General features: G+C 37.4%; 1 protein-coding gene across 1 annotated transcript in view; it reads right to left on the reverse strand.

Annotated features, from left to right (window-relative positions):
• KIAA0930 (KIAA0930 ortholog) overlaps positions 1-3,265 on the reverse strand; it is a 2,167,533-nt gene extending 2,164,268 nt beyond the window's left edge. The window contains exon 1 of the mRNA XM_044087231.1: positions 2,930-3,265. Coding sequence (XP_043943166.1) covers positions 2,930-3,071 — 142 coding nt within the window. The 5' untranslated portion in view covers positions 3,072-3,265. The remainder of the gene's footprint in view (positions 1-2,929) is intronic.
• Between the last annotated feature and the right edge of the window lie 12,974 nt (positions 3,266-16,239).

A 16,239-nucleotide genomic window follows, 5' to 3' on the forward strand; every position in this document is an offset into this window, starting at 1 on the left:
TATGTACTAGGCTAATTGCACTTTTCGGCCTTTTTAAGCCTAACTAGTTACCCCATGTGAAAATCAAGCCCTGCAGCTTGTGTCTGTAACTTAAACAGCTTAGTCATTATGCTAAACTTCCACCATTTTTTCTCTACGTATGTGTGTGTGTGTGTGTACACAGACAGACACACTCACAGAGAGATCATTGTTACACATGCACATGTATAGACATATACATATATAACAGTTTATATACAGTGGATATAAAAAATTTACACACCTCTGTTAAAATGCCAGGTTTTTTTGTGATATAAGAAGATGAGACCACAATAAATCATTTCAAAACTTTTCCCACCTTTAATGTGACCTACAACATGTACAATTCAATTGAAAAACAAAAATCTGTTGGGGGGAAAATATAAAAAATAAAACATGTACAATAAGCTGGTTGCAAAAGAGTGGAGATGGGTACCCTAATACTTTTGTATTGAACCTTTTGGTTTAATTACAGCATTCAGTCTTCTTGGGTAGGAGCCTATCAGCATGCCACATCTTGACTTGGCATTATTTGCCCACTCATCCTTGCCAAAGCACTCCAAATTTGTCAGATTATGAGGGTATCTTTTATGCACAGCCCTCTTCAGGTCACCCCACAGATTTTCTATTGGATTTAGGTCTGGGCTCTGGCTGGACCATTCCAAAACTTAAATTTTATTCTGGTCGAGCCATTCTTTTGTTGATTTGGATTCATGTTTTGGGTCATTGTCGTGTTGAAAGATGAAATTCCTCTTCATCTTCAGCTTTCTAGCAGACGCCTGAAGGTTTTGTGCCAAAAGTGACTGGTATTTGGAACCTTTCATAATTCCCTCCACCTTGATTAAAGCCCCAGTTCCAGCTGAAGAAAAGCAACCCCAAAGCATGATACTGCCACCACCAAGCTTACCCATGTGGATGGTGTTCTTTTGGTGATGCAAAGTGTTTTTGCACCAAATGTACCTTATGGAATTGTAGTCAAAAAGTTCACCCTTGGTCTCATCAGACCATAACATTTTCCCACATGCTTTTGGGAGACTTGATGTATTGTTTTGCAAATTTTAGCGAGGCCTGGATGTTTTTCTGTGTACAAAAAGGCTTCCCTCTTGCAACCTTACCCCATAGCCCAGATGTATAGAGAATACAAGGGATTGTTGTCACATGTAGTACACAACCAGTACTTGCCAGAAATTCCTGCAGCTCGTTCAGTGTTGCTGTAGGTCTCTTGGCAGCCTCCCTGACCAGTTTTAGTCTTGTCCTTTCATCATTTTTGGAGGGGCGTCCAGTTCTTTACAATGTCACTGTTGCCCATATTTTCTCCACTTTTTGATGACTGTCTTCACTGTGTTCCATGGTATATCCAATGCTGTGGAAATTTTTTTGTACCTTTCTCCTGACTGATACTTTTCAACAACGAGATCCCTTTGATGCTTTGTAAGCTCTCTGTGAACCATGATTTTGCTGTAGCAGGCAACTGAGTAAATGCAAGGAAAATCCAACTAGGACAGCTGAACTTTAGTTGGGGTTAATCAGTCTCTTTAATTGATGGCAGGTGTGCACCCAAGAAGACTGAATGCTGTAATTAAATCAAAAGGTGCTTCCACAAAGTATTAGTTTAAGGGTGTGCACACTTATGCAACCAGCTTATTGTATGTTTTTTATATTTTTTCTCCTAACAGATTTGTTTGTTTTTCAATTGAATTGTAGAGGTTATAGGTCACATTAAAGGTGGGAAATGTTTTGAAATGATTTACTGTGGTCTCATGTTTTTATATCACAAAAACCTGGCACTTTAACAGGGGTGTGTAAACATTTTATATCCAATGTACATATATCTATGTATGCGTGTGTTATATACACACATTTTACATGCATGTATGTATACATATGCATTATATTTATTTACATTTGTTGACCAGGAGTGTCTGGATTGGACATAGGTCCATTTTCAGTGGAGGCCCGGGGAGAAAAGCTCCACAGTTAAAATATACAGACAGTAGTTACATTGGATTTACATAGCAAATTTGATCAACATAGCAATTAACAACTACAAACACAGTTACAGATGAAGAACATAGTACATCAGTAGACAACTAGAATCTATATATTTATTATACATTTTTTTCTATAATCAATATATTTAATATACATTTTTCCATTTACAAACTTCATGTTGTAATTACAAGTTCTTGAAAAATTAACTCTGCATATAAACTGAGCCACACATTTTACACAAATCCGATGCAATAGGCAGTCACGCTTCTCCATATACAACTAATCTGACACACAAGAGAATATGGTCTTTAAAGAGCTTCCACAATCAAATGATACTGGTGTCATCTTCAAAAAAAGGAAGTTTGAGGGAGAGAAACTAACAGCCATGCTGTTTGGCAATGTTAAGTTTATAAAAGCTGTATGCCCTTAAGCCAAGGTTTCACTTAAACTTAAAAAAAGTGAACAACTACAGCTCACAAAAACACAAATCTCGCATACATAATTTTTCTGCAAACAGAGTCAAAAGAGAGGTTAGCATGTTAGGTGGATAATATATGGTTCTAATTGCGGTTGTAGCGCTACTTATGCACACAGCTCCCCACACCACTCCCAGTAATTTCACTCTGTACAATGAAAGCTGAAGTACCTGCACCAGTCATTAGGGAAAGGAGAGCTTTACACAAAGCATCGTGTGTACTGACACTTATATTTTAGTGCTGCAAGCTATATGCAACAACTCATTCAAACCTTTCTATGCTAGCGGACAACCATTCACAGAATCACAGTAAAGTAGGGTAGCAGCATTTTCTAAAAGTCAGCTACTGTACTGTGGCCCTTTAAACCTTCACAGTCAATGAAGTAGTGTAGTGGCACTGTTCAAAACAGTCCTTCTCCTAACGTTTCTGCACTCCTCACTTACCCAAACCACTTATCTCCTGCCTGATGTTAATCCGACTTCTCTCCTCTGCTATGGCCTGTAGCATCAGTTGTAAAGACCGATCCAGCTGTTCACTCCCTTCCTCTCTTTTTTCTGTTACCCTGCTCAAACTCTTCGCTGCCATCGTCCCCAGGCAGAGCTCATCTCATTTCTTGATAATGAGTAGCCAAAACCGTAAGCTGTCCGCCAGGCTGCACTACTCTACATACAAAGTATTCTTACTACAATTAATATGCTAACTTTTCTCCTGTTGCTGTCTACCTAAGAATGATTGAGTTCTTAAAACAGGACACCAAGACGGGTTGAGTATTGCAGACTGCAAACAGAAGGGACATAAGGAAGCTAGTACTTCCGCTTCTCATAACAAATCAGCTGAGGAGAAAGACCACCCACACCTAACACGTATCCTGCAACAACAGCGTTCGGCAAGGGACGCAGCACCAGTGGCGTAGAACCTGTCTTGCAGTGGAAGTAAATTGTAATAATCATAGTTATTTATTGAAAAATGGTCGGAAAAGCTGTAATAAACAATGACTTGCGTCCAGTCTATGAAATGTGGATTATGTGCTAGTGTAACACAGTGGATGCTCTTTGATGTTTTTATTACAACCAGCTCGCGGGCTGATATTCTTTGATGCTGTAGCGCTGAATGACTGAAGATACCCCGGTCAGATGATAACTGTACTCCGCTTGTGGCTTTTGCCTGAAGCATTGTTACAGAAATGTATGCACTGTTTGCAAGGCCGCGTTAAATGGTTTGAAGAGCGAAGGCGACGTCATTTAACCTTGAGATTTGAGCTGTATGCACTGTTTGAATTAAAATATACAAATTTGCTTATTAGCAGGCATGTATCTAGAACAGTTTTCTTTAAAATGTGTAAAATGTGATGCGAACAAAGAAAAGTGCACAAACAGTTAATGCAAATTTTATGGAAGTCACATCGTGAGCGTGTGCCTGCTGCATATTGTTTGTCTTTGGTGCAGACGTACTTTTTAGCCGTTGAGGTCGTTATATAATGAGCTGAATTCTTCAGTTACAGAAGAGGCATTTAGTAACATACATAGTAACTGCCCAGAAATTTGCAGTATGTCCAGATATTGCCTCGTATTTTCTAGTCTCTTCCTCATAAAATTTATGATCTCTGGCAAGTCATTCAGGAATGTAGTCATTAAATAAAGATAGGCATTTGAGTTAAAGACCTCATAACTTTCAGAAGATGCACGTTAATGCAAAACCCATAGGTGATTGCTGTAGACATATGATTGTCAATCCCTGTACTTTTTTGTCTGTGAGATAAACACCATAACAATTAAGCCTGTTCTATCCACTTTTATGCTTATAAGAGCTATAATTAAAGTCTGACCCTTGTTTTGGGGCCTTTGATTAACCCCACCACCACCATTAATTTTGGCTTTGTCTAGAATTATTGGGCTAAGAAGTTGGGAGATGTGCTACGGATCCCCTTTGTTCTGTCAAGTTTTCAAGAGTGTTAGTTTTCAGAAAATGACACTGATTGTTGTACAGTTCATGTTTTGCTTCCTTGTTGTATAAGTAGTACCTACCTGTCATTCTGCAACTTAGCAGAGTAAGGTAAGTACTTGCTGACCTGGTCAAAAAGTATGGTGTGTAGAACTTTATCCATAATTACCAGATTTTGGCCTCCTATTCTTGATCTGTTCCTCAAAAAAAATGTGGATTTCAGGCAAATCTTTGAGGATTGAAATTACTAAGTAAAGACAGGCATTTGAGTCTCAGACTTCATATACTTCAGAAGATGAATGAAAACCCAAAACTTGTTGTTCTATCAATTTTCTGAGATTATAAGATCAATATTATAAGCTGTCCCTGATTTTGACTTTTGTCCCCCTTATTATTTTTTGATTTGCTTAGTCCAGAATTTTTGTGCTAAGAGGTTAAGATTTAAGTGCCCAACTAATATTGGTGTTCCTTCTCAGAGCAAGGTAGTTAACTGGTCCAGCTGCACCTCCAGATAAGTTTATGTTGGTAGAGACAGCCATAGATGAAATGAAGTCTTAAGTGGGGGACTCAGTTATGCACCAATCAAATCATAACTCCACACCTAGAAGATATAATAGTACAAATGCCCAGTATATAAAACCTACAGTGTTTAAGCAATGAGAACCGGATTTTCTATAGTAAAATAAACCAGAAATAAATAAGAATGTGTTCTTTCTTCCTTTTTATGTCTGTTAACATTGCTAACATTCACCAAAATAAGTTTTGTTAGGGAAAATGGCCTTAGATGAGAAAAATAGTGATCTAAAAAATAATTGTAAGAAAATATATGTTGTCTTTTTCTTTTCGGCTTTTCCCGGTTAGGGGTCGCCACAGTGGAACTCCGGTCCGCTAATGACTCGCAGTAGATATTTTATGGTGCCGAGTTGCCAGCCTGATGCCCAACCTTCAGTGAAGACATGCCCATTCAGCATGTCTTTCGGAGGCCACTTGACTGCGGGGAGGACATGCAGACTCCACACAGGAAGCACTCCAGCCATGAATCGAACACCAGAACCTCTTGCTGTGAGGCAACAATGCTACCGCTGTACCATTGCAGCTTCAATTGTAAGAAAATATATAAGGTGTAAATGATGCAGGTAAACATAGGTCTTGCCTGTAGCCTACAAACCAGGACATCAAAATATACAAAAGGGAGACCAGCAGTAAGGAGACGTGTTCACATTAGACTATGGGAAACTATTTAGCAGGTAGCAATACAAAGACCACCATTTGCAAAACAATGCTAGAATATAAGTAACAGTAGGCAGCAGAATGCCAGAAGATAAAAAGTACTACAGTGACTAGCTGCAGGAGATTTAGTGCAAGGTGATACAATATAAGTAGCGATAAGAAATAGGGAAGAACTTGCTATAGAGGTAGGCACAGACAGATGGTGGTGGCATCCTGTACAAAATAAAATGAACAGTAATAAAAATTACAGAGTAAAGCTGGACTAAGCATAAGGCACTGTCACCAAGAATTCTATTAGAAAAGCAATTATACTGATAAATTATGTCATACCTTGGACTGCTTTTTAAAAGAATTCCTACCACTGGCTGGGAGATACAGTCTTGTTACTGGTGACCAAGTAATATTAGTGGCCCAGCAAACCCTGTCAGATATAGACTTTCTCTAAAGGGAAGTACTGTATCTTCAGAAAGAAAATAAATATATAGTTTTTCTGTTTTAGACATTGCTACATTCCATGTAAATAACTTAATGCTAACTAAAATTCTCAAACATATTGTTACTGCATTCTCAAAGTACCATACTTTTACCTTGTATGTATTCGTATTGTATATTTATCTCTGTTTTTGTACCAAGTATCTTACAACTTGAATTGTTAGATTTTTCTTATTTTTTAATTACTTTCCTGGAGCTTTTCTCCTTGGGTCTCTGCTGAAAAAGGGCTCTCAGGGCCTAGTTGGACTAACTCGGTTAACAAATGTAAAAACAAATAAATAAATAGAGTGTTGGAAGGAAAAGGAAAGAATCACAAGCATAAATGCGATAGCTAGTGGGCAATGACTAACAGTTTTTCATATTGTGATCACCAGCAGAAAAATAATTTTATGAGCTTTGTTGCCATCAACCACTTGGACATGTGATATTACTAATGTTATTGATGTTTGCATATTCTCAAAGGGTAGAGTCATAAATGACAACAGTATTAAAAAGTAAATCAGGAGTATGCAGAATGGAGAAACAAACTGTTTCTTTGTGGTCCTGGAACACTAATGCAGTAAGGTGCTAAACCATCATTCTTCTTGTGAGTAATACAGTAGTGGCTAAAAACAACACCGGCAGAACACTTCCTTCTACAGTTCCATTTGTTTAAGTTTTTCAGAAACTACCAGTCTAGCCATTATTTTTCCCACCTCTTCTTAATCTTTTTCTACCTTTTGTCTTTGGCAGTCAAGCCTACACCCATTGGTTTTGAGCTGTTCTGGTTACACTCATAAAAAAGGAAGGACTTTTTCAATTAACATAACTCCTGCCCGTTCACAACTTGGACTTGTGGGAACTTCCATAATACCAGACACACTGCAATACTTTATTCCACTCTTGCTGACAAATCCTGGCCAGAGAATAAACTCTTTTTAATGGACAGGCACCCATCCATTTACACCATGTTGCCAGCCAAAGCCAACCTTCAGTATGTGCCTAAATGCTACACTGTAGTTTGAGCTACCATCCAGCCCCCCCCCCCCCACTATGGGCAAGCTAGCCACTTACTCCCACCCACCCTTTTCCAACACCTACTTGACCTTTTTCACAGTCAGGACTTTATTCCTTTGTGCTGTAGAGCCAGCATTGACATTTCCTTTCAAGTGTTGTGTATTCATAAGAGTATGCCTTTTGGGGGAAGGGAAGTTTGTGGTGAATGCAGAATTAATGTCCTTTGGTTACCCTAACCTCTCAAGTTTTCCACTTGAGTTCAGAGACGAGCAGTCTCATGTCACTAATTTTGATGCTCTTTGACCATTGCTGGCAATTTAATAGTCTGGTAGAGTTACATCTGTTCTGTTTCAGTCACTTCACTTCAGTCTGTGGGCACTTTCTGCTTTCCAGATGACATGCACATGTCATCCTCAATGTGCTTGCATTTGACCAGATAATGCTTTCACTCGGTGTACTTTGGGAAATAATTACACTATTTATAAGACATAGTATGGGTGTGTATAACGGTATTACCTATCTATATCCAAACTAAAATTAGGAGTGTAACTGTATCTACAAGCACTGCACCTATGAGGAAAAAAATACATGCAGTTGGAAGAACAAGAAAATAACTGATCAGCAAAGCAAGGCATCCCAGGGTTAGTACAGTTTTTTTTATTATTCCTTGACTAGCTAGTTTGGCTGATTTAACTGACTGACAGCATACATCAGTGAGTACAGAACTTTTATACAGTTCTTGACAAATGTAGTCCTGCCTCTTTAGATGTACATTGTGTCCTAAGTTGGTCATGCAACTATTATAAGTTATTTTAAAAGCAGACTCTTTCTGTAGAATTGTTATACAACAAGTTTTCCTTTTTGGTAACAAGTACAGAGTAATCATTTCTTGCTTCATCTTGCTTTGTTGTCATATGCTCTTCCTGCTTAATTGTCTTATAACATTTCTAAGGAGTATTTATTATTGTTACAGCTGCAGTTTACATTATTGCTACTGTTGAATAATTCAGAATTAATGAAAGTTTGCAACTTACAAAGTAGTACAGTACAAAAGCTTAATAAAAACTTCATATAAAATCTACAGCTTTGCAGCATGTATATGCAAAGCACAGCATCTGCCCCTGTCATTCATTCTATAGATAATGTATGAAATAGAATAATATACATTTCCTGATTCTTTGATGTTTATGGCATATATGTACATTTTACAAAGCATGTATTTTACACGATTTGCATTCTTTACACATATAATTTAGGAATGTTTGTCTAGACTCGGCCCAAGTAAACAGATGCTCCAGAAATTACTTGCTGTCCTTCAGGACAGTAGGTATTTTATTCAAAACACATCTTAGCTGTTTCTCGACGTAGATAGCCATAGGTTCTGTAAGCCAGCCCCTTCCTGAAACAATGGGTCTAAGCGGAGTATTTGATGGATCTTTGTGCACTTTCGGCAAACCATAAGTAACTGGTATGGTACAAAGGACAGTAAGCAATTTTTGGAGCATCTGTTTATTTGGGCCGAGTCTAGACAGCACACAGCTATCAGTGAAGTTATTTTTGTAACCTTGGATGTGAGCTCATTATTCACGGTCATTCCTAATGAAGAGGGAGTAGAGCGTGTTATAAGCTTTTTGAACAAAGAAAGTGAATTTTCTAATACTAAAGTGAATATGATTTGTGCATTACTTGATTTGATATTAGAGAACAATGTTTTTTTCTATTTGAGAATGAATTTTTCCTTCAGAAAGTAGGAGTTGCTATGGGCACAGCGTGTGCTAACACTTATGCCAACATTGTGCTGGCCCAATGTTAGGAAGAGAAGGTATTCATCTCTGACATGTTCAAGCAACACATTACATTTTACAAACGTTTTGTGGATGACATCTTTTTTACTTGGCATGGGAATGAGCAAGAATGAGAGAGTTTTGTCAACTTCCTTGAGAATGCCACATCTTGCCTCTCTTTTTCACTCAAATTCTCCAAAGATAAATTAGATTTTCTGCATATTCTTGTTAGTAAGAGCGTATTAGGAGACATTTCCACTAAAATGCACAGGAAAGATTGTAGGACGAATAATATTCTCCATCGCTCTAGCATGCATCCCAGGCATGTTATGAAGAATGTAGTTAAGAATCAAGTGCTACACTGTAAGAGACTTCACACTGATAGTGCTGATTACACTGCTGCAGTCAAGGGTCTTACATCAGATCTTTTAGACAGAGGGTATGAGAGATTTGACATAGTGCACTAGAGGAGGTTAATTCCTCTGATATTTGTAAGACCAAGCCCTATTTTTCTGATGCCTATCAAGTTGAAGGACAAAGTGCAGGAAGGACAGATATTCAACCTGTGAATAGATTGTGCCTGACTAATTCTAATAATGTCAGTGTGACATGTGATATCATTAAAAAGAATTGGCCCATTTTATTGACTGATCCAAGTATCAGCCGCGAATTATGGAGCATCTCAATGACATATGTAATAGCAAATGTACGAATGCACTAGCCAAGCATGTAATTGATTATGACACACAGCACAAGTTAATATTTTTAGTACTACAGAAAGTTAATGTCAGTTTACGTGAAGGGGACATCAAAAATGAAACAGAATATGTTGAACTGAGGTGGATTGTGGATTTTAAGGCATATTTTCTACCTGGCCTTAATAGTGCTGTGTCTTTAATACCTCTTTTGAAGAAAAGAGGTGTTTACCACATTGAATTTTATGATGTATTTTTAAGGTTTGTTTTTATTGGTTAGTGCATGTATTTAAATCTTGTATTTTTATCAGTTTGTATTTAGGTCTGAAGAAGAGGGTTGCCTCGAAAGCACTTGCCTATCTGCAGTATTTATTTTATTTGTATTAAAGTGTTTTGTATCTCTAGCCGAAGTGCCTTATTTTTATTTATATATTTACATTTTTGGGCTCTTTGGTTCCACCACTTTCTTTTGTTGTTATAATGTTGTAGTATGTCTAATGGATGAAATTACATGTCCCAAATAACGTAATCCAGTCCAGTTCTCAGGAAGCCATTTGTAGGCTTTATTACCACATATGTAATATATGCATGTTCGAATTGGAACCATCCATTTTGTAACCCAATGTGTAATTCTAGCTTTTTTAAATGTCCAGCAAGTTTCATTACTAAAATGCTCAAAACATTGTTCACTGGCATTTTGGGTAGCAAAAATAATGCTACAAGGACTTTTCCCAAGAAATAGGTGATTACTTGTTCCTTCTTCTCGTAAACAAACATCAGCAGTCACATTTGTATGGACAAGCCTCAAGAAAGGATGTGTCTTTGAGAAAGAGATATTTCTTAGAACCCAGTGTTGATTTGTGAGGTTCAACATTTCCAGAAGAGTAAATGGAATAGGTCGTAATGGAATTCCACTGTTTGCATCTTGTGATATCTCAGCACAGACCCGACATTGTTTAGCTTTCAAGGTTTCTGAGTACATTTGCAGTGATTTGGTAAAGGTATTGAAGTTTATCTTTCCTTTTGTGGATAAGTAAAAACTTGTCAGGATCACTATTAATATCAGGGTTTTCATGATTCGATATTTTCTGGAAAAGAAAATAATCGTGTTCTTATTAGGTGCATCTGATATTATTTCCCTTTATATCAGTTATTACATTTATAAGTTGTTCAATTTTCTCTCTTCCATTTTAATATTTTTACATGATCTTTATGAATCCAACCATTTTTTGGAGGCTGATTTTTATATGGGTAGAATTGTACAGCCATTAACCCCAGTTTGGTAACAATGTAGGGTCCTGTCCATTTTGAATCCCATTTACTTGTGTTTCCAAACTGACAGACCATTACAATATCTCCTTGTTCCAATTGTACCTCCCTCAATTCCCAAATCTCATTTTGTTTACACATTTCTAGATTATGGGCTTGTCCAGCTTCCCAGACTCTCCCTTTTGCCCAACTGATTTGGTCTTGGAGCTGGTCCCACAATTTAGTTTCTTCTAATGGTATAGGGATTTCTCCTGCTTGTAAATTCATAGGTCGACCCGTCATTAGTTCGTGTGGAGTTAACCCACATTCCCTGAGAAGAATTTCACATCTTAATCAAAATGTTGGGTAAATGTTTTATCCAATGATTCCCATACTCAGAAGTCATTTTCTTTAATCCTTCCCTCAGAGTTCTATTAGCTCTTGAATTTTCCAGAACTCTGAGGATGGTAAGGAGTATGAAACCTTTGCTTGATTCCCCAAATTTTACACATTTGTTTTGTCACTTTTCCAGTAAAGTGAGTCCCTCGATCACTATGTATTTCTCGGGGCAGTCCCCATGTTGGAATGATCCTTTCACTTATTATTCTAACTACTGAGTTTGCATCTTCCTTTTTTTTGGATGAGCTTCCACCCATCCAGTATATTCGTCTATCAAAGTAAGTAAGAAACAAAACCCTCCTGGTGCTGTTGGAAGAGGTCCTAAAAAATCCATTTGTACCCTTTCCCAGGGTTCCAGTGCTTGTGGGAGTCTATATTGTTTTCTCCTATTTCGTTTTCCCATATTGTCTACATGATTTTGGATGTCTGTTGTCATTCCTTCCCATTTAAATCTAGAACTAACAATTTGTTGTAGTCTTTCCCTTCCTGGATGGCCTAGGAAATTATGATAAGTTAAAAACATTTTTCCTTTTTCAGGCTTAATTGTTTGTACCCTATGTAAAGGATCTTTTTGAATTCTCCTGGTACCGACCAAGGTTCTGGAAATCTAACCCATTTCCACACTTCCTTGTATTATTTCAAATTCTTCTATTTTCTCTTTCTTAATGATGTCTGGCTGTTCTCTTAGAAGTTTTACTAAGCTTCCTAACTGCTGATTATCTTGCATTTAAGGTCATATGAGCTCCTTGTTCAAAGTCAGGACCCCATAACGGCTTCATTTCATCTGTTCCTGTCACTGTTAATCCACATACAGTAGTTGTTATGGTGATCCCATCACACTGGACCTGGGTAATTGTACCTACCTCACTTTCCATTCTATATGTAAAGGTAATGGGTTTAGAGGCAAGTCCATTTGTATTTGGCACTTATTCAAAATATTTTGTACCATTTGTCATTTGTTTTTCTTCCATGTCATTTATTTTCCATGCCCAGTATTGAGTAACATTTTGTATTTGATAAGTTTCTTTGGAGTCAAGGGCCCCTTTTGCTAGCTGATCTACTGTTTTATTATCCTGTGTACCTCATTTTTTGCGTGAGCTTTGACCTTATTTATACTCACTGTAGAGGGATTGTCATCTTTTATCAAACTCCAAATTTCTGTCAACACTTCCTGATGACTGATTGGTTTACTATCAGCTGTAATCAAACCTCTCCTTGCCCAAATGGGAAGAGATGATGTTAAGACTTGGACTACATATTCACTGTCTGTATAAATGTTTACAGGTCTGGGCAATAACAAGGCTTGTTTAACTGCTTCTAGTTTGGCTCTTTCTGCTGAGCATCCCCCTGGGAGACTACCCTTCTTGTGTTCTTTGGTCTGTGCATTGTATATTGCCCATCCTGTCACAAAACACCCTCTTTCAGAGCTCCAGAATCTGGATCCATCTATATACAATTCTGGCGCCCCTTCCAATAGTTTGGGTGCCCACCCTTAAGTGTTCTTCATTTTCCAAGTCAGGATACTCATGAGATTCCCCTTGGTAATTAAACAGTTCTGTTAAAAACTTAATCCGAGGGATTTCTACTCTGATTCCTCCTTCCTGACTTGCAAGACTTGCAGTGATTCTACCAAGTCATGCATTATTCATGCCCTTTGGATTTCATTCTAACATGGATTTCACTGGAGTATGTTTGGTCTGTAGCACAATTGGAGAGCCCTGAATCATATGGCATGTTACTTCAGTACACCATTCTGCTATGATGGCTTGCTTTTCATATTCTCTCATTCCTTTCTCAACTGGACTCATAGCCCTGGAATAATAACCCAAAACCTGATATTGAGATCCTCTTTTTTTGCAACACTGTGGCCATCATGGTTAGACCATTGTGTCCAAACTGTATGATGAACTCTTTATCTCTTTCTGGGACACCAAAAGCAGGTGCAGAAATTAGTTATTCCTTGACCTTAGAGAAAGCTGCTAGTGACTCATCATTCCATTTGAGAAGTTCATCTCCCTTTTTGTTTTCTTTAATCATATTAGTCAAAGGTTTTGCTTTTTCTGCATAATTTGGTATCCATTCCCTTGAGAATGCAAAGATTCCTAGGGCTTACCTTAACCCTGTGACAGTAACTGGAATTGGCAACTGTCTGATTAGTTGCTTTTTGTATTCACTAATGCTTCTTTGTCCTGCTGATACCGTGACACCCAAGAAAGCGACAAAATATTTCATAAACTGACTCTTGTTAGGGTTCAGTTTTAATCCTGATTATCTTATTGCTTGGAAAATTTCTGTTAATGCATTTAAGTGCTGATTTTCAGTTTCTGTTCCTACAAGTATGTCATCCACGCATTGAGTAATAGAAGGTCTACATTCTAGTGGTTTTAGTATTTCCTACATTACATGATGAAAAACTGTTGGAGTATTGTGAAAGCCCTAAGGCATTCTTGTCTAAGTATATTGCTGGCCTTCTACAGTAAAAGCAAATTTCCATTGTGAGTCTTTCTCTAGAGTAATACACCAGAAACCATTACTCACATCTAATGTGGAGAAGATTTTCATTTTTCCTGAATCTGAGCAATAAGATCAGGCATGCTTCCTGCTATTGGTAAAGAACGAGGTATCACTGTATTAAGTTCTCTGTAATCAACAGTAAGATGATAACTTCCATCTGGATAGTGTACAGGCCAGTATGGACTGTTAGCTGGTGAATTAACTTTTCTCGCTACCCCTTGAGCTTATAAAGCTTTCACAGTATTCAGTATTGCCTGTGCTGCCTCTTTCTTTACTGGATATTGTTTTATAGGTTTCTTAGGACTACCTCTTACTTTAAGAATAAAGTCAGGGACTTGTCCACAATCATTCCTATGTTTAGCAAAAATATTCTGATAGCAAAAAATTAGCTGAGCCAACTCTTGCTTTGGTGTATTTAATAACTCAACTAAATCATACTGTCCTAGGTCTGCAACACTGTATTTGCATAATGCTTCAGAGATGACAAATACTTAATTTAATGGTCCCATAATCAATTCTGTTACACAAATCTATAATGTAACCTCTTTGTTTAAGATATCATTTCCAATGATGTTTTGTAGATGAGGACCTGATACCCATGCATGCTAGAAGGTGTCTTCCCCTATCTTTGTTTCTACAGGGAAACTTAGTTGAGCTTAAGAGATTTTTCCTCCCAATCCTTGCAAATTTATAGTTTTTTTTTTCCTGGGAATGTTCTTGTAGTAATACTAACTGCGGCCCCTGTATCTATTAAATACGTATCTAAGTGGCCTCCTACCCAGATTTGGCCTCCCATCAGAGCCATTTTTTAGGGTGGCCACGGAGACCCCAAATTCCTAACTGGATAAGAAAGAATATGCCAGCTTATTTTCAAGATTTTCCAATCTTTCCAGAAGAGCTTGAGGAACTCCATCCCTATTTATTTTTTCTTTTTCTTCCTGGTTTCTGTTATGACTAGGTCCTCGTCCAGCTCAACCCCCACCTCGTGACCAGCAATCCTTGGCTAAATGTCCTTTTTTCTTACAGTTCTGGCATTTTATTTGTACTTTGTTTTATCACAGGTTTGATTTACTTCCCCTTCATTAACATATACTGTTTTAACTTCTTTTGGTTTATCTGTTAAATCTTTCCTCATTTCCCAAAGTGATAAAGCTTTATATAAATCATCATATGTACAAGGTTGACCCCTTATTAGGATGGCCCTATTCAACCAAATTGGTAATCCTTCTATCACTGTTCCTAGAAAGGCTGGGTTATCCATTTCAGGCTTTTCTTGTCCACTATACAATCTGTAAACACCCAATTTTCTGTGAAAATATTCATCTAAATCTCCTCTCTCACAACTTTATGTCATTTATTTTTCTCCAGTCAACTCTAGGATGAGGTGACCTATCTTGTAGAAATTCTTGAATGTCATTCCACTTGGCCTTACCTTCCCAGATTTTTTTATAACTTTTTTTCCCCCAACTGGCATCATTGCAATAGTTAGAGAACATGGGTCTTCTCTGGGCCATCCAAATATTCTCTGTCCTTGCTCAAGTTTTTCCCTTCTTTCAGTCCAGGGTTCTTTATAGGGGTCCCATTTCCCCCAAATATGTTAATGCTGCCTGTAATTCTTGAGGGGTTAATGATCTCTCAATAGATCAACTACTATCAAATGTCTGTATAACTGGACACATTGACTTTATTTCAGTATTATGTTCCCATATTGGAGCAGTAAGAGTCACTGATAAAGTATAGCTAGATGTTGTGGCACTATTACATTGGGAACTGGATTTGAGAGGTATTTCTTTTAACTTATCACAGTCTGATTCTGGCAGCTGATATTCCCATACAGAGGCTATTTGCCATACTCTTTTTATTCCTTCTAAAAGGGTTTTCCTAGCTTTTTCCCCCTCACCATCAACTTTTTGTCCAAGCTGTGTTCCTATTCTAATAGCTTCTTGGAAAGCTGTTTTTAATGCTTTTATTTCATGATCTCTAAATTCCACTTCTTTTTCTAAATTAGTGATTTGTTCTTTCCGTTCCCCCATGTCTTCTTCTAACTGTTCTATTTGATTAAATGTCTCTTTATATTGTTATCTTTCTTTAATTTCTTTACGTAAAGCTTTTAGTTCATCTGCTGTCTCTCTTACCTGTCTGTCTGATTCTTCTATGCTTTCCTGTAAATGTGAACATCTTTTTGACAAGGCTTCTATAGTTTTGTGTTGTTCTAATGTGCACAAAAAAACCTGTTGTAAAAGAGCTGCAATATATGTTTTCTTAATAAAATTTATTTTATTTTGATTTGGTTTTCCCTACTCTGTAAATTCATAAATTAAAGAAGACAGTTTATAAATAGGACTTCTCTTTTTCCATCCTTCAAGTACCTCTTTTTCCCTTAACTTTTGTTGCCTCTGACTGACCCATTCATGAATAATATCTAATACAAAGTGTAGATCTCCTGTTTGTAAA

Source organism: Protopterus annectens, chromosome 11.part0 (assembly GCF_019279795.1).
Source record: "Protopterus annectens isolate FY-2018-M chromosome 11.part0, PAN1.0, whole genome shotgun sequence".
Classification (NCBI taxonomy): Eukaryota; Metazoa; Chordata; order Ceratodontiformes; family Protopteridae; genus Protopterus; species Protopterus annectens.